Below are 19,555 nucleotides of genomic sequence, written 5' to 3'. Positions count from 1 at the left end.
AGAGATCCTTACCGCGAAATCTTCTACATGTGCGCACTACATGGTGAACAGTTTTCAGCTGAGTGTTAAAAGTCATGACTTATTCCTATTCCTCTATTAACTCTAGTTTACGATCATGACAGCCAATGTCACTCAGGAATGTAAATAGTGAAAAATATGGACCATATATATCAATAGTTACATATCAGTTGAAAATACCCCAGATAAGATAAATGTATTTATTAAGAGTTGTACAACTTCTCTAAAACATGTGATTTATTTCATTATTCTGCTCTACATATTTACACAGCTTAAAAAGCTAACCAACAAAATTATTCAACCGAGTAAACAATCTGTGATTTACGTTAAATTTGTTTATAGGTTTCTAAAGAAATAGTGTTAATAAGTGTTTATCTCAATTGCTACGCGTTTAAATTTCTTCTCGTGCATAGAAGATAATACATGAATGGGGAATCGTTTGCAGCATCTAAACCTTAAACCGTACCCTAACCGAAACCCAAAATACTTAACACTGGCATTTGGGATTTCTTTCCACGTCGTGATTATTGGTTTCATTGGATTGGAACAGGGGCAACATATTTCTTTTAAAAATCTTCACCATGGGAACTCTTTCATGATAGAGTGAAATGGCGAAAACCAGTTAAACTCTAATACCATACCTTACCGCCTCAAACTAAACAGTATTTACCCACACTAGTCCTTAGATAATCGTGTTGCTTTGTTTTTAAAGCAACTATCAGATTGAACACATCATTAGCACTAACAGAAGCGTCATCTAATTTTTTAAACAAACTGCGACCTGTATTGCAGCTTCTAACGTTTTGAAAACAGAATTCGTCATCTTTTGCTAGTTATCATGCTAATTGATATTCCTACAACTTGCCTAAGATTTCTCAATTTTCAATTTTAATTTAATTTCATTTGTTATTAGTTCTTTTAGCAGCAATTAATTATCTGTGATTATTTAGAAAGAGATGCTTCGTAAAATGTTAAATTCATTTTTGTTTGCAAAAGTTAACAGAACATCGCCAAGGTACGAAAGCTAGAGAAGAAATTAATGATTATTATGAAAAGAGGAATTCGCAAAATCCCTCAAGTACGTGTACCTGAGGATCAATTCAATTCATTAATTTTTTTGCTTTGCATTCAGTCTGTTCCACAGTAGCGTGAGTTACAATTAGGAGGGAGAAGTTTGTAGATGAAGTAGGATCCACAATTTTTCACTGAAATGCTGATGCTATATTTGCAACCGGTGTTAAGATGACTAAAGCAGACCTTCCTTTGAACTTTACCATCTTCCACTGTAGGATGAGCATCATCCAACCAGCCTGAGTAGACTGCATCACATCTGTATGCTGGCACACGCGTTGTTGGCATTTTTGTTCCTGCAGCTCCCACAAAACGATACCATCCCACAGGGAGTTCGTTGTCACACAGCCCTGAACTGGCAGGTGTTATGTAACTTATATTTCTATTGGCATCACTCAGGTTTTTATAATGATAGCAGGGATCGGCTGTAAAGTCAAGTAATAATTGCACCTGTGGTTTAGTCATTAGAATCAAAGGGTTTAAGATTTTTTGCAACGTCTTATAATTCTGCCAGCTTGCCAATCAGTAGTGGAGCTTGTTATGTACAAGAACATTGACTATGCATCTATAGTAAAAGATCAGGTGGTCCATGTGTAGGATATCATCACTCGGCGAGGCCAAAACAGTCATAATGGAAATCCAAATTAATTCAGCACGATCTAAATTTGAGTTAGAGGACAATGGCCAACTGAGGAGCCACAGGTTAGATTTGATCCAATGCTGCTTTAACTTTGAGTTAATAAGTTTGCTTAGAAACAAGACGTACCTTCGCATTCAAAACCATTCCAAAGGTATGTGGGATTACAAGAGCAGTGATATGAGCCCTGAGTATTAATGCAAAAAGCATTCGAATGGCATTCTCTCGTTTTAGTATAATGAACCTCGTTGCATTCGTCAATGTCTGAAAGAGAACAAGCATAGTAAGTCAAGATCAAACCACAACGAATACCACTAGAAGATCAAAGTGCTCTGTGAGCAAACTCGTGAATTGACACATGATTTTTTTAGATTATGTTTAATGTTATCTGGCTTAGGGAATTTTGTGGTTGATTGCCATATCTAGAGTACGAGCAGTAGTTCAGTGTTCGCTAATGTAGCAAAGAAACAAAGTAACATTGGGATAAGAAGGCATTACAATTGAAATGATCATGCTATACATTTGACAAGGTGGATGATGTCATGAATTTTAAACGTCTATCATTTTTGTTTCAAAAGAAAAGGTTGGAAGTAAATGTGGGTGAAAAGTGAAATTTACTGTCTTTCGTTGTAAATATTAGAAAATCAAGGCAATACTGTCTTAATGAAAACATTAACGATTCCCTCTTAATCAAATGAGACAAATGGGAACGAGGTTTGAGTGATATAACTAAGCCAAGCCTGCCACCGTCATTTTGGATCTCCGCCTGGGTAGAATTAAGTCACGTGCTAGGCAACGTATAATCAATAACAAGATAGAATTTCATTTCAGGCCTATTTATCAGTTTCATGGTGTGTAACTTTCGCATTTTAGTACGTTGTATGTATGTTGAATCTTCAAATTGTCGTGAAACTTAGAAGAAAATTGTTCTTTAAAAATCCACTGAAAATCGGTAGCTAAAATTGTTTGTTTAGGTATTATTTGATTTTCGTGTTAACTTGTTCTTTCGTCAGTCGCCGGCATCTTCTGTTGCTTCACACAGGAAAAACACACGCGACGAAACGTAATGATCAATTTTGTCCTCAATCTCACGCTATAACAGAAAAAGCTTTTGAACATCTGTAAACTCCGAGCGCTTTGTAGTAAGTGATATTTTCAATAAATCTTCGGATTGTTTTCAAGTTCAAGGATTGTAAATTACAATTTTATGAAAAACGAAGGTTGTTCTGTTATTTCAGTGTGAATCCTTGCATGCCTGCCAGTCGCTGGCGCCGCTAGTTGAAACTAAAACGAAAAAAAAAAACTTTTAAGATTATCATTGGCTTCTTTTTCACCCCTCCACTATTCTTAGCAACAAAGGTCGCCATTTCGTCTGTTTATTGCTCGCCAAAAACTATCAAATGCACTCAAAAGCCTAAAATCTAAAAAAAGTTTACAGGAATCGACCAATCGAGCGAGCGAATGCCATTCCCCACATCGTATCTAAAACTCGCTCTTGCGCATGCGCACAATTCACGAGTTAAAAAAGGAAACTGAATATCACAAAATGTGATACTCGTAATCTTTTAACACCAATGATTAGTATGAAATGAGCAGAACGTTCCTCGAAAACTGGAAGTAATAAATATCAGCCATTTACCCATCTGAATGGCAAGACGATGAAAATAATTTCGGGATCTAATTATTGAGCAAAGTTGTCATTGTTAAGTGAAACATTTCCTTTTTGTTACCTATTATAGAGATCCATTTTGTACTCTAAGAATGCATGCTGCGTCACAGTGCAAAATAAGATATTTGATGCATAATTTGTTGTTACACGGCTACAATTTTCCCCAACAAAGCGTCCTATCATCTCCTAAAATCTAACAATTACTACTTTACCGTCAAAAGTCTCTCAGTGGGCAACATTACAAAATTTTACAACCCTAGAGAGTACTGTGCCACCCACGAATTTTGTCCAATGGTTTAAGTTAAAGAAGCTTTTATCTCGTGCACACGCTCGGTAAGAATTGAAGAGAACGCTTCTTTTAAACGCAACTCCTTCGCTTCTTTATATATATATATATATATATATTATATGCAGCTTTATTGTTCTAAGTGGTTCTCTGGTGGGACTTTTCAATCAAGCTATTTTTCACAAGCAATTACCATACAAACCACTAGAAGCATACGACAAGCACACGAACTAATCTTACTTTGCCTTGGAAAAGCGTCGAACGTTCAAGATTTAAAAAAAGAGTATACTAAAATATATATAAGCGAGCGAGCGAAGAGAACAATACACACACTAAAAAAACACAGCAAGACGTTTTCTTTTGAAAAGATTCAACACAATATACAATGAGGTAAATTCACGCCAATTTCACCAACTAAAGGACAGTTGTTATAGCAGCGTTGAAAATCAGAAAAAATATCTCATTTACGTCATTTTAAGGACTGACATAGACTCATACCCATTTCGCAACGTTCTCCCTCGAATCCAGGAGGACACAAGCACCGATATCCCTTGAGTGTAAACCCAGACTGGCAAGTTGCGTTGTTATCGCAGGAGGGACTCTTGTCACAAGCGTTCTAAAGAAGAAGAAAAAAATTAAATAAAGTAATAAAAGAGGATGGAGGGATCCAATAGAAGAATCAACTAAATACGGATGATCGAGTGCACGCAATTTTGCATAAACGTTAATTATTGTTATGATATTATTCCAAGACGAAAATTTCGAAAAATCGATTGGGACTCACCTTCGAGCCACGATAATAAGACTTGGCATCAGTTGTCAAGTCACTGTCATATTTCATATGCGTGGCGTTATTTAGTTCACAGGTGTGACCTGGTTTGTTATCCTCTGAATCTTTTTTGAAGTTAAGACTGACACAGTTGTCGTTCAGGTAGCACATGAGCTCACAGTCATCCAAGTTATCGACACGTTTTTTTTCAATGGTATGGTTTACCAAACGTCTTTCCGCAAAGAAATAGTAGTCCGGAAACACCATTGCGCGCTCTCGCTCTAAAATAGACAAATTGAAATGTGATTATAAGGCTTACTTTTCCGTCGCAAAAGGAATAAATTTCGAGTAAAAAGTTCTAAGAACAAATCTCTTAGCAAAAATTCTCGGATCTCATCAAACTATGGTAGCAAATGCGTTAAAAACGTGAGTCAAACAAAGCAGTCATTGAGAAAAACGATGATTCGTTCAATGTAATCAAAAAATTTGTGAATTGCTTCGCCGTTTTCTACAATTAAACAGTAACATAAAAACAAGTTTATTTGAGAGTTTGGAGATTTCCTAGGTACGGAACATTTACGGAAAATATTTCGTGTTTCATATGAATTTGGCAATTCAAGAAACTCGTACGTTTTTAGATGAGTCTATCATATCGATAGAAAAGACGAGCTCATCAAACTCTCTGTGAAATTCCTACTACAAAGGGAGTTAATTGATGTTTGCATTTTTTTATGTATTTTTCATCAGTGCAATGAATACAATTTAAATTCTCTTATAGGGAGCCTTAAATATCTCAAAAACTTTGATCAGGGATGGTCTTAAAGTGCATTTTTGTTTTTGCTTTTTTTTTTCTTTATATAAACAGGAGCTTCACTATAGAGTGTTTATTAAAGAAATGTTTAACTGAAGAGCTCCTCTTCGGCTCTTTTCTTCGAACGATTATCGTGAACAGAGGGAATTTGTGCAAATTTAAGCCGAGAAAAACCATTCTTGCTTTGCGTCAATGAGCAGATTTGTATTCGTTTTCGAAAGTTTTCTAAATGGAAAAAATTAGAATGAAATTTTATTTTTTTTACTTTTGCAAGCTAATGAAAGTTTAATTGCTTAGCCATGGTGAATATAATCATCTCTTTATTTCCGTCATTTGTTTTATGGAAACAACTCATTTATCTGTTCATCATTTTAATTCATTAGTTGTTTTTCTCATGTCGAATAAAGTCCACCCAAATCATTTTTCTGTTGTTGGAAAAAATATTGATCAAAGCAACAGAGTTTTTAAAACACTGAAAATATATATTTGAATAAATTTCAGTCTAAGGATTCCTAGCTGGGAGATTGATTATGAAAGAGCGCAAAATTGGAAAATTACACCAAGCTTCTAAGCAAAGTTATTGTTAAGGATTACCTCAATTAAGCTGTTTGTTCTTTGGCAAGTTTTAAAGCCTCCAATTCGAAAAGCAATGTTTAAAAGGATTTTGAGTCAAAGGTTTTATTTTTTCAATCCCACATAACGGTTAAATTGTGCGAAGACAAGCTCCCCTAATTTTATAGACAGATGTTTAAAACCAGTACAAATTGGTCTATTCCAAATGCCAGCATTGTCCTTCTATAAAAATAACCTCGCTTTAGTTGGCTAAGAGCGGCCAATTTTTTTTTCCATGAAAATTATCGAATTCCCGTCTGCAACGCAACTACGAAATATTTTTGATAGCATTGATTACCCTTCCATGTAAATATGAGCTGATGAGCGTTAGGATGGAAGTTGTTTTGAATTAAGAAATTCTTCATCGTAGCAGTTCTTACTTTGTTTGTAACAGGTGAAAACTTCCGATATGGTTTATCATAATGACACGCCTTTGTTATATACTGTTAATATCTACCAAAGAAGTTTACAAGACTGAGGTTCCTTCCTTTAAAAATCATCTTTGTTGAATTAAGGTTTTTAATTTTGTCATAACGACACGTTAATAAGCTCAGTGCATCAGCTGTTGTAAATCAGCGAAATAGAAATAAAGAGTGACGGAAAATAAGATAGCAAGGGCTGGAGTATGAATATAGAGATGGAAAATGATGCGCATATTGTAACTCACCTTTACCAAACGTCAAGTAAGTCATCGATGAAGTCCAGACTGCGAATACTAGAAACGCTGAAAATTCCATGCTTCCTCGAGACAACGGAGCTCAGTGTTGGTGGTTTCAGTGTGCCACAAATTTCGTGTTGACTACCTGCATTTCATAATGAATTTAAGTAATCGAAACCGACCTCTTGGTATTGAAAATGGGATGTTAACAAAATTAACAGCAGTCAGTCTTGACCCTGCAAATAATATACGTGGGTACGCGTTTTAAAGTTTGCGAATGAACACGTTTCCAATGTCTTCCTTTGAGCCAGTTAGAAACACTTTGGTTTTGATGGGCTACGATTCTATTGGTGTTCATCAACAGATTAGAAAAAGGGATTTTACCACACAAATTTCCATAACATCAACTTCAATTGCTTCATAATTATAATCAATGGAGTGCGTTTAAGACAATAACATCATAAAATATTCTTAAGAACATAAGGTGAACATATTCCAATAATGCAGTCACATAAAAAGCCAACTTCCCTTGAGTTTCTAAGAACTCCCAATTTTCAAGATCGATCCATAAATTCAACGTTTCTTCGTTTGTGTGTTTGTTTTGTTTTGTTTTGTTTTTTTGTTTCATTCTCAGGGGAAACTCCTTACAAGTTTAGTTGAAGCGTCAATAATTGACAAAAAGAAAATTCTCACAAAAATATGTTAATAAAAATAGATCTTATGTACCGAAAGTCCCGCTCACGAAATCCCGCGGATAATGGTAATCGGTGTGTAGGAGCAGACAGGCTGGCGTAACCTTATCCGCCAAAAAAAAACACTCGCACAGTTAGCTTTCATTTTCCAAAAACACGTATTCTTAATAAAGACTGTATCTTGAAATATGTCTGAAATTATGAAATAAGCCACGTTCTTAGATAGATTGTGAGTCTCTTGTTCTAATTCGACGAAATGAATAAGAGAAACTCCTTTTTGAATTTAGAATATCGTGTTTGAAGTTGTTAAGCTGTACCTCCCACTTCACTACAGCGAGCAAAATATTTTCTCGTTTGGCCCTACTACATACTCGAAATAATACAGGAACGCAATAATTTGAAGTCCTGAGTTATTAGCCATTTCATCTTCCCCGACATTCATTAACGTCAAAATTGATTAATGACGAGTTCTAATAAGCTCTTTAGTTTGAACAAACAATAAATCTCACGTAGATGGTGGATATTAAACAACAAAAAATTCCATAAATTTTCTGAGCAACTTACGACCTGTCTCGATACATCAGGATTGAATAAAGATTGTCGAAGGAGAACCCCTGAATGTTGTTTTAAGCACCATTTTCATCTCAAAGATAATAGCAAATTGATGTTTGGAAAAGGTGTACCGTAATTTATGATTGGATTCATCCAAACCATTCAGTATCGGATCTGCCTTCCAAGGCCTTCATTGGAAGAACCTTCAATTATAAGACATTTTCAGGTTTTCCTCCGTTAGATAAAATTGTTGCAGACTTAAGATTAAAGAGACATGTGAGCCAACATTTGGTTCCCGACTTATTTTTCTGATTGAAAGCCATGTAAATCAACTTCCATATTTTTTCGAGGTTCTTCTTGTTCAAAGTAATCACTTTTGTCACAATATGAACGGAATTCAAACGAGCTGAATATTGGTCTAAGTTGAGGGATAGGAAAAAACAATGTGAGAAAGGAAATATTTCTAAGTACAGGAAAAACAAATGTAATTTTTGGCTAGTTAAATATTTCAAATAAAGAAGATTTTTGTCATCAACTCTATTTTTCTTTACCGTAAATTTAACCCAAACAGCGGGCTTCGTCACTGCTTTAATATCTCTCTCATCACTTTATGGAATTTCCTGTCGTTTCGAGTTTCACAATTTGCGACGAGCTTGGAACCGCCAGCATTGACTTTTTATAATTTGGCACTTTTCTCTATTTACGGTAATGATGGAACTACAATTTCTACATGGGGTGTCATTATAAACATAAACAAATATCGCTGAGAAAGGGTTTAAGAAGTAAACCCTTGTAGGAAACTAAAATTAAGGAAAATGATCCTGTTTATTTCAAATAGCTGAAGCTGTTTTTTCGCCAAAGTTTGTTATATCCACATTTGAAAGCTCGGTATTTTTCATTTTCGTTTTATTTCAGCCGCACAAAAATAAAGAGGTTAAGAGTGGATATTCAATTTACATCATGGAATGAAAGTCAAACTCAAGTTATCCATGCATTAAATATATCACTTTATACCCTCAAAGATTCAACGTTCTTTGGTGCCCAACTTTAGTATTATTGAGCCAAACGTGCTTTCTTTTATTACTTTCTGGTAGGTATGGTTACGGTAGAAACTGTTGGTTTCAAGCCAAGATGAATATTAATATTAGAAATGAACTGCTTTCTTCCTGTTTGGGCTCTTTGCACAAAAGCTAGACTCGTAAAATAATACTAGGTGAAAAATTTAACCTAATTCGCTTTCATTTTCCAAAAAGATGAATTCTTAATTTAGACTTTATCTTGAAACAAATCTGAAATTATAAAATAAGTTGCATTCTTTGATGGATTGTGAGTCTCTTGTTCTAATTCGACGAAATTAATAAGAGAAACTCTTTTTTGAGTTTCGAATATCGTGTTTGTAGTTGTTAAGCTGTACCACCCGCTTCACTACATCGAACAAAATATATTCCCGTTTTGCCCTGCTAATTATTCAAAATAATACAGGAACGCACAAAACTAAAATAATTTTAAGTCCAAATTGATAAGTCATTTTATCTTCCCTCACATTCATTAACGTCAAAATCAATAAATGACGAGTTCTAATAAGCTCTTTAGATTGAACAAACAGAAAATCTCTCGTAAACGCTTGATCTTAAAATACAGAAATTCAATAAATTTGCTGAGAAAATTACAACCTATGCCTCGATGCATCAGGATTGTATGAAGACTGTCAATGGCTCATTATAATAACACACCCTTTATAAATACCATTAATGTCAACAAAACAAATTTACAAGAATAAGGTTCCTTCCTTAAATTATAAAACATTTTCAGGTTTTCCTTCGTTAGAGAAAACTGCCGCAGACTTAACGGGACCTGTGAGCCAACAATTAGTTCCCGAATCATTTTTCTGATTAGGAGACATTAAAACCAACTTCCATATTTTTCAAGGTTCTTCTCTTTCAAAGTCATCAATTTTTGGAGGATAAGACAAAACCATTTTTGAAAGGAAATCTTCATAAGTACAGAGAGAAAAAACATCCATAGTTTTTGACAAGTTGGATATTTCAAATGAAGAACATTTTTGTCGTCAACTCAATTTTTTTTACTGTAATTTGAACTCAAACAGCGGGCTTCGTCACAGCATTAAATACTCCCTCATCGCTCTTTGGAATTTCCTGTCGTTTCGAGTTTCACAATTTGTGACGAGCTTGGAACCGCCAGCACTGACTTTTTATAATTTAGCAGTTTTCTCTATTTACGGTAACGATGGAATCACAATTTCGAGAAGGGGTGTAATTATATACTTAAAGAAATATCACTGAGAAAAGGTTCAAAAAGGAACCCGTTGTAGGAAACTAAAAATTAAGGATAACGATCTTGTTTATTTCAAATAGCTGAAGATGTTTCGCCAAATATTTTTTATACCCACATTTGGAAGCTCGATAAATTTCATTTTCGCTTGATTTCAAGTACACAGAGATGGAGGAGTCAAGAGTGGATGTTAAATTTATATCATGGAATGAAAGCCAAACTCAAGTTATCCATGCATTAAGTATGATCATTTCTTACCTCCAAAGATCCAACAGTCTTTGGTGCCCAACTTTAGTGTTATTGAGCCAAATGCGTATTCTTTTATCGCTGTCTGTAGCTATGGTTACGATAGAAACTGTTGGTTTCAAGCCAAGAGGATCATTTATATTAGAAATGAAGTTCCCTCTTCCTGTTTAGGCTCTTTGCGCAAAAAGCCAAACTGGTAAAATAATACCAGGTGAAAAATTTAACCTAATGCAACGGATTGATTTGGAGTAATGCTTCTTGGACTATGAATTGTTATTATTAATTCCTTGAAAGTGTCCCAAGTGGGCAGGTGCCAAAGGTGTTATGATTCTATAATTACTGACCCCCGTAAAGTCTTATTGTGCTCCCTCTGCATTATATTAGCGATTTCAGTCCAAGAAGGTTATTAGGTCCCCAGTACTGTCTAAGTTTTTAAGGAAAATGAGAGCGAGTTTTTTAGATATTAACCACCTGAATGACATATATATGACAAAGTCAAGCTCCAGTTTCAATAAACATGTGCTTGACTATTAAGTGTTTATTAAAAGAATATAAAGCTGAAGAAGTTCCCTATAGCCTTTTTTTTCGAACGGTTATCGAAAACAGAGGAAATTCATGTGAATTGAAGCCGAAAAAAAATTCTTGTCTTGCGTCAATGAGCAGATTTATACCAGTTTTCGAAGTTAAAGTTTTCTAAACGTACACATCTAGAATGACATTTTTAAATTTTTACTTTTGCTAGTCAACGTAGGTTGTCAGAATCGCTTAGCTATGGTAAATATAATCAACTAACATAATAGCACAACCTTGCTAAATACCATTAATGTCTACAAACCAAGTTTACAAGACTACGGTTCCTTCCTTTAAAAATCATGTTTAATGAGTTCAGGATTTAAGTTTTGTCATAACGACCCGTTATAAGCTTAGTGCATTAACTGTTGTGAATCAGAAAAATAAAAATAAAGAGTGATGGTAAATAATACGGGCTGAAATAAATTAGTTTTAAACAGAAATAACACCACCCGCATTCAATAATGGATTAAGTGATAGGAACCGACCTTTTTACATTGAAAATGGGATGTTAACAAAGTAAATAACAGTCGGTTCAGTGCCATTGAAATAAAAATAAAATACGTGGGCACGCGTTTTAATTTCTGCTTAAAAACGCATTTGTGATGTTTTCTGTTTTGCTTTATGGGAAGACTTTGGATTTGGCGAGCTATGGTTCTTTTGGTGTTAACCTACTTATTATACTAAGGGGTTTTGCTACACAAATTGCCATACCTATGCCAAAAGAACCGTAGCTCGCCAAATCCAAAGTCTTCCCATAAGTCGCGTTCTTTGATGGACTGAGAGTCTTTTGTTCTAATTCGACGAAATGAATAAAAGGAACTCTTTTGAATTTCGAATATCGTGTTTGTAGTTGTTAAGCTGTACCACCCACTTCACTACATCGAACAAAATATATTCTTGTTTTGCCCTCCTAATTATTCGAAATAATACAGGAACGCACAAAACTTGAATAATTTTAAGTCCAAATTCATAAGTCATTTTATCTTCTCTCACATTCATTAACGTCAAAATCAACAAATGATGAGTTCTAATAAGCTCTTTAGATTGAACAAACAGAGAATCTCTCGTAAACGCTTGATCTTAAAATACAGAAATTCAATAAATTTGCCGAGAAAATTACGACCTATGCCTCGATGAATTAGGATTGACTGTCAATGGCTCATTATAATAACACACCCTTGCTAAATACCATTAATGTCAACAAAACAAGTTTACAAGACTAAGGTTCCTTCCCTTAAAAAATCATGTTTGTTGAGTTCAGGATTTTAGTTTTGTCACAATGACCAGTTATAAGCTCAGAGCATTAATTGTAGTAAATCAGCAAATAAAAATAAAGAGTGATGGTAAATAACACGAGCTGAAATGAATTATTTTTCAACAGAAATAACACCACCTGCATTCGATAATGGTTAAGTAATAGATACTGACCCTTTTTTATTGAATATGGGATGTTAACAAACTTAATGGCAGTCAGTCTAGACCTATTGAAATGATTGAAGCAAATAAAATACGTGGGAACGCGTTTGGGATATATGCAAAGACTTTGGATTTGGCGAGCCACGATTCTATCGGTGTTTACCTTCAGATTAGACTCATGGATTTTGCCACACAAATTTCCAAAACATTAACTTCAATTGCTCCATGACTATAGTCAATGGAGTGCGTTTAAGGAAATAACATTATAAACATATTCTCGAGAACATTAGATAAACAAACTCCGTTACTGCAGTCACATAAAAAGTCAAGTTCTTTCGAGTTTCTGAGAAACAACACCTTTAAATTTACAAGATCGATCCATGGATTCAGCGTTTTTGGTTTTTTTTTTCTTTTTTTTTTTCTAATTATCAGGGTAAAAACACCTCATAAAATTGATCGAAGCGCCTCCAAGGCCTTCATTGAATACCTTCTAAATTATAAAACATTTTCAGGTTTTCCTTCGTTAGATAAAACTGCTGCAGACTTAACGGGACCTGTGAGCCAACAATTAGTTCCTGACTCATTTTTCTGATTAGGAGACATGAAAACCAACTTCCATATTTTTCAAGGTATTTCTATTTCAAAGTCATAAATTTTTGAAGGAAGACAAAATCATTTTTGAAAGGAAATCTTCATAAGTACAGAGAGAAAAAACATCCATAGTTTTTGACAAATTGGATGTTTCAAACGAGGAAAATTTTTGTCGTCAACTCTATATTTTTTACTGTAATTTGAACTCAAACAGCGGGCTTCGTCACAGCATTAAATCCTCCCTCATCGCTCTTTGGAATTTCCTGTCGTTTCCAGTTTCACAATTGGTGACAAGCACTGACTTTTTATAATTTAGCACTTTTCTATATTTACGGTAACGATGGAACTACAATTTCGAGAAGGGGTGTAATCATAAACTTAAAGAAATATCATTGAGAAAAGGTTCAAAAAGGAATCCCGTTGTAGGAAACTAAAAATTATCTTGTTTATTTCAGATAGCTGAAGATGTTTTCTCGCCAAATGTTTTTATACCCACATTTGGAAGCTCGGTAAATTTCATTTTCGCTTGATTTCAAGTACACAGAAATAGAGGAGTCAAGAGTAGATATTAAATTTATATCATGGAATGAAAGCCAAACTCAAGTTATCCATGCATTAAGTATGATCATTTCTTACCTTCAAAGATCCAACGGTCTTTGGTGCCCAACTTTTGTGTTATTGAGCCAAATGCGTATTCTTTTATTCCTGTCTGGTAGCAATGGTTACGATAGAAACTGTTAGTTTCAGTTCAAGATGATCATTAATATTAGAAATGAACTTCCCTCTTCCTGTTTAGGCTCTTTGCACAAAAAACTAAATTGGTAAAATAATACCAGGTGAAACATTTAACCTAATACAACGGATTGACTGGAGCCATGCGTCTTGGACTTTAAATTGTTATTATTTATTCCTTGAAAGTGTCATCTGCTGTCAGGTGTCAAAGGCTTTATAATTATATAATGACTGACCCCCGTAAAATCCTATTGTGCTCCTTCTGCATTACATTAGCGAGTTCAGTCGAAGAAGGTAATTAAGTCTCATGCACGGTCCAAGTTTCTAAGAAAAATGAAGGCGATATACTAGGGTATCCTTCAAAGAAGATCATCCTTGGTCAAAGTGTATGAGATATTAAGCACCTGAATGATCGAGTGCACGGAATTACATATATATGACAAAGCCAAGCACCAGTTTCAATAAACAGTTGCTTGACTATCGATGGTTTATTAAAGAAATGTATCAGTGAAGAGGTTTCCCGTGGCTTTTTTCTTCGACCGGTTATCGTGAACAGAGGAAATTCATGCAAATTGAAGCCGAAAAAAAACGTTCTTGTCTTCCGTCAATGGGCAGATTTATTTCAGTTTTCGAAGTTTCGAAACGTGAAATGAACTTCCCTCTTCCTGTTTGGGTTCTGCACCAAAATGATCTTTGCCAATGAATGATCGAATGCACGGAATGGCATATACATGACAAAATCAAGGACCAGTTTCAATAAACAGTTGCTAAACTATTGAATATTTATTAAAGGAATGTATCACTGAAGAGGTTCCTTGTGTCTCTATTCTTTGGACGGTCATCATGAGCAGGGGAAATTCATGCGAATTGAATCCGAAAAAAGATAAACATACTTGTCTTGCGTTAATGGGCAGATTTATATTAGTTTAGAAAACTTTTCCAACGGTATAAATCTAGAATGAAAATTTTAAATTCTTACTTGTGCTAACCAATGTAGGTTGTTATAGTTGCTTAGCTATGGTGAATATAATCAAGTCTTCCTTTCCGACATTTTTTTTCTAAAAAGAACTCATTTATTTTGCCATCGTTTTTAGTTATTCATTTACTTTTTCTCATTTCGGAAAACGTCCACCTACATAATTTTTCTAATTTTTCTAATTTTTGAATAATAGTGATCACAGCAACAGCGTTTTAAAACACTGAATAATATATACTTGAATAAATTTCAGTCTAGGGTATCTTTGCTGTGAGACTAATTAAGGAAGAACAGAAAACTTTGTAAGGATCATCTGAATTAAGCTATTTGTCATTTGGCAAGTTCTAAAGCCTCCACTTCAAAAATTAGCACTTGGAAGATATTTTTCAATTCCACAAAATGGCTAAAAGCTTATGAGACCGGCTCCCCTTTTTTTTTAAAAGCAATGACTTAAAACCAGAGAGAATGGTTTGTTCCAAATGCCAGGATCGTTCGTCTATAAAAATGACTTCGCTTAAGTTGGCTACGAGCGGCCAATTTTTCTTCCATGCAGATTAGCAAATTCCCGTCTGCGAAACAACAAAGAAATATTTTTGATGGAATCGATTAATTACCCGTCCATGTAAGAATGAGCTGAGTCTTAGTATTGGAGTGGTTTTGAATGAAGCAATTCTTCATCGTAGTGGTTCTTAGTTTTTTTTTATAAGAAATGCAAATTCCTGATATGGTTCATCATAATAACTCGCCTTTGTTAAATACTGTTAATATCTACAAAAAAAGTTTAAACTACTGAGGTTCCTTCCTTTAAAATTAATGTTTATTGAGTTCAGGATTTTAGATTTTTTAAAACTGCTCTTTATAAGCTCAGTGCATCCACTGTTGTGAATCAGCGAAATAGAAATAAAGAGTGATGGAAAATAAGATAGCTCGGGCTAAAGAATGGATGTAGGGATAGATACTCACCTTTACCAAACGTCAAGTAAATCATCGATGAAGTCCAGACTGCGAATATTTGAAACGCTGAAAATTCAATGCTTCCTCAAGACAATGGGGCTCAATATTGATGCTTTCAATAGGCTGCAAATTCGTTTCGACCACCTGCATTGAATAATGGTTATGTGATAGAAACCGCCCTTTTGTTATTAAAAATGGGATGTTAACAAAGTGAACAGATGTCAGTCCTGCCCCTTGTTAAGTTATTGATGCAAATAATATACGTGGGTACGTGTTTTAAAGTCTGCAAATGAACACCTTTTCAATGCCTTCCTTTGTGCCTGTTAAAAACTCTTTGGTTTTGAGGGGCTACGATTCCATAAGTGTTAATCAACAGATTAGAAAAAAAGGGTTTTTGTACACAAATTTCCATAACATTAACTTCAATTTCTTTACGAAAACTGTTGGTTTCCAGCCAAGACAATCATTAATATTAGAAATGAACTTCCCTCTTCCTGTTTAGGCTCTTTGCACAAAGACTAACTTGGTAAAATAATACCCAGCTAAAAATTTTAACCCGATACCAAGGATTGACTGGAGTAATGCGTCTTGGACTATAAAATGCTAATATTGATTCCTTGAAAGTGTCGCCTCTTGCGTCAGGTGCAAAAGGCATTATACTTATAGATCGTTTTTGTCATGTCAAACAAACGCAATGCAGATGAATTTGAGAGAAAAAACTATAGCCCTCAGTAAGAATTCAAGGCAAGTCCAGCAAAAATGGTTTTGACTTTCATCAACTTGTTGCGTAATTTTAGTTTGAAAACTTACACTAGCCTCGAGGAAGTCTTCGAGCAAATACTGACGATTTGTGTGGGATTTATCTGTCACAGTTTATACGGCTTCATCTTGCACGAAAGCCACAATGACCATAATTCACGGACGTCAAGCACACGGAACACAAACTTTTTTGACAGAGGGGACAAACAATTTAAACAAAATGCGATGTAAATTTACATTGATATGCCAAATACTCAAAATGTATTTTTTAAATATTTTTTGGCTAGCCCGTGTTTAATGACACGTCGACAGTGTAGTTCAAATAAATTAATGGCGCTGCAAATATGATTTTTTTTTTCGTGATACGCAGGTTCTTGAAAGTTGCCTACGTTCTTTTAATATAACTCATAGTTAATTCAATCGTCTACTGTCTTGTCTCAAGCAACTTTAAAATCGACACGTAATAATGGCTCACATTTATTCTTTTCAAAGTTCCTATTCTTGTAAAATCGTTCGTTCTTCTTCCCAGGGTTTCGTCATCATAAGTTAGACAAAAAGCACAACGTTTTCCGTCCGTATGATAAAATCGTCCCAACAATTTTTACACGATGAAACATTTAGCTGGCTTCACCACTCTATTGTAATTTTAAAACATAGTCTAGGCGCACTTTTATCGGAATAAACAAAACAATTTTCCCTATCATTTACCGTAGGAAATGTTTTGTTTAAGGTGACAGACAAGGAAGATACCAGAAGCCGTCAATGTCTTTCTAAGAGCCACAAAATGACTTCATTAATAAATTATCTCATATTTTTCCAGCTTGCCCAATTCTTCGGTGGAAGTTGCTCAAATTTTCTTAATTCTGAAATTAAAAACTCTCAGATAATCTTCAAAGTTTATGCACTGACGAACCTCTCACAACAGTCTTCATGTTTCTCTTTTGTACCTGTAAAATTGTTTCCAAGACAGATTTCGGGATTTGGGATTTGTCTCAGCTAAGAGACTCGCATTTTTCAGGGAACTCATTTAGCGTCGCTCTTAAGGCCCTGTTTACTATTCGAGTTGTTATCAGATAGTTGTATTTTAACTGTCGAATATTCTCATTCGCGTTTTAACGACATAGAAAATACTTCATTTAGGCAGGCGATATATTGACTCGTGCTTTTTTTGCAATTATGTATAGACCAAACTGTTCGAATAAATTTCACGTGGAGTTATTGTCCATCAATTACAATTCACCTTATGTTCGAGCGGCGCCTTGAAACGCAGATGCAGATGAAGAATATGGATTGACAATCAAGGAAATACAGAATATTGTAGTCAAGCTTGCAAGATGTACCTTGTGAAGCATGGTGTATGTTATGTCTTCATCCTGAATCTTGCATATTACACTTAACAAATTATGATTTTCCCGGTTTTACTCAAGCTTCTTGAATAATCGGTTCGGGCAGTCAAATGCTGACTGCAATGACAATACTACTTCCCCTGAAGGAAACGACTCATTGATTACTCCTCAAAGCCATTCAAAAACTGGCATTGCATTTGTCGTTTTATAATCGAAAACAGAATCCTTCTGGAACCCTTTAGCCATCACGGAAACATTACAGTATTGAGGGTCTTAGAATCATGTAGAAACATTAAGTAGCAGGCTTCTAGGACATCAAGGCGGCAAAACAACAAATTAGTTTTATTCTTTCTTTGAATTATGCATTGCCTTTACTTCATTTTCCGGTCTTCTTAAGCAGAGGAGTTTACGAAGAAACGGTTGCTGATTTTTTTTTTTTTAACCCTTCACCTTTACTTTTAATGTGCTGTCTTGAAAACAGATAATAATGGTAAAGAAAGAGAAAATTATAGGTTCTGCGTTACTTAACCAGCCCTCCGAGGAGAATTTAACGAAATAGGCAGATTATATATGCAAGCTGTGCGGTATTAGAGTGAACTATATTTATAAGTTCATAATGAATTTTTAATAACAAAGTAGAGGTAAATTAAAACAATACTGGCCTGTACTAATCACGTGATTACCTCTTCGTAATATACATCTAAAAATTTGACTCTGTTTTCCTATAAGCCGTGTTTATGGTTCACTAGTGCGGCCGCTTGCCTTTGTTTTGTTGCTGGAGTCGTCTGGGTTTTCCTGCAAGCTTTTAAACTCTCTGTTGGATTTTTTTTTTTTTTTAATTTTTTTTTGGACTGTGTTCACTAGTTTGGTGTATAGCCAGAGCTTACTTTTAGGTTATTCCTTTTAAAGTTTGTGCGATTTGTTAACATGATTATCTTTTACAAATGTTATTCCATGAGTTAGTGATATTTCTTTAAATTTTTCTTACCGTAAGACGGATTAAGCCAGATAATGTTCTTATGATCTATATATGTACCCATTAATTCCCTGATTCTAGGTTTTCAAGATTTAGACATTGTGTGCCGCCGGATGTGGGTGGCATATTCACACAGTTGTAAGGTTTTGGAGTGGTTGTCCTGAGATAAAGGTTACATTTTTGAGATTACCGAGGCTGGAACTTGCCCGGGTGATGGTTAAAGGGTGTTTGTGTAAGTGTCAATGAAATCGAACTATGGATTGCTGCCCGCTTTTCTGAATGGATTGTATCTGCAGGGTGACATCCGCCAGAGACTACACGTTTAGAAGACCAGTCACTAGTCTAGAAGACGTTAATCGCTCTAAATCCCACCATCTTCCTTCCATCATTGACTGATAGCCATTTGCTCATAACGGCAAAGATTAGTCAAAAATCCTGAATCAATGAATAACGTTGCAGATTTCTAAAACCAGTCACGCTATCCATTTTTAGTAGTCATTGACACCACCCAGTTAAACGCTCGGCACATCAAACACCGATTTAGTTTAAGGTTTGAAAATGAGATTCATGTGCATATTATTAATGATCTTATCCAATGTTCGAGGGGATTCTAAAAGCTTTTTAGGTAAGAAAACAAAGACTCGAGAGACTTGAAATACCAACTTTGAGCCAAGTATTTTTAAAGGAAAATCTAAAAGATTTGTACTGAGAAAAAAAAGACAACAAAAAAATAAATAAAAAAATAAAAAAGAAGTGGAACGCGAAGCGTGTGTCTCATTTCCATGATTTTCGAAAAAAAGAAATGTTACTCCACTAAACTAAACTCATCAAACATTCCTAAATGCTGTTCGAGTCCCGTAAAACCCAGTCAGTGTTCTTCACCGAGTATTCTGTTTTCCGTCTCTTTGGTACGCACTCC

General features: G+C 34.9%; 1 protein-coding gene across 5 annotated transcripts; it reads right to left on the bottom strand.

Moving 5' to 3' along the window:
* Window positions 1–264: 264 nt before the first annotated feature.
* On the bottom strand, window positions 265–17,776 carry LOC136280926 (uromodulin-like). 5 transcript variants are annotated; one of them, XM_066166787.1, is made up of 9 exons: window positions 17,655–17,776; window positions 15,565–15,699; window positions 13,530–13,602; window positions 10,326–10,422; window positions 6,541–6,676; window positions 4,466–4,731; window positions 4,180–4,297; window positions 1,856–1,990; window positions 265–1,514 (listed from the first exon to the last, which is right to left on the bottom strand). In XM_066166787.1, exons 5-9 carry the CDS (start codon window positions 6,608–6,610, stop codon window positions 1,147–1,149), a joined length of 957 nt encoding a protein of 318 aa, XP_066022884.1. In that variant the 5' UTR covers window positions 6,611–6,676; window positions 10,326–10,422; window positions 13,530–13,602; window positions 15,565–15,699; window positions 17,655–17,776; the 3' UTR covers window positions 265–1,146. The 5 variants fall into 5 exon arrangements, with proteins under 5 accessions (XP_066022884.1, XP_066022883.1, XP_066022885.1 ...); XM_066166786.1 differs by lacking the exon at window positions 17,655–17,776 and adding an exon at window positions 16,366–16,505; XM_066166788.1 differs by lacking the exon at window positions 17,655–17,776 and adding an exon at window positions 16,366–16,505 and having other exon boundaries at window positions 6,541–6,672.
* Between the last annotated feature and the right edge of the window lie 1,779 nt (window positions 17,777–19,555).

Source organism: Pocillopora verrucosa, chromosome 5 (genome assembly GCF_036669915.1).
Source record: "Pocillopora verrucosa isolate sample1 chromosome 5, ASM3666991v2, whole genome shotgun sequence".
In the NCBI taxonomy this organism is placed as follows: domain Eukaryota; kingdom Metazoa; phylum Cnidaria; class Anthozoa; order Scleractinia; family Pocilloporidae; genus Pocillopora; species Pocillopora verrucosa.
Note: the sequence above shows the minus strand (reverse complement) of the source record. Positions and strands in the feature narration are given on the sequence as shown.

What these genes read in the sequence shown, in the direction of transcription:
- LOC136280926 (XM_066166787.1), bottom strand. Translation starts at nt 6,610, where the DNA reads ATGGAATTTTCAGCGTTTCTAGTATTCGCAGTCTGGACTTCATCGATG. An exon ending in TTACTTGACGTTTGGTAAAG is followed by an intron (nt 4,732 to 6,540) that starts GTGAGTTACAAT and finishes TGTCTATTTTAG; the next exon opens with AGCGAGAGCGCGCAATGGTG. An exon ending in GGGAGAACGTTGCGAAATGG is followed by an intron (nt 1,991 to 4,179) that starts GTATGAGTCTAT and finishes GTTCTCTTTCAG; the next exon opens with ACATTGACGAATGCAACGAG.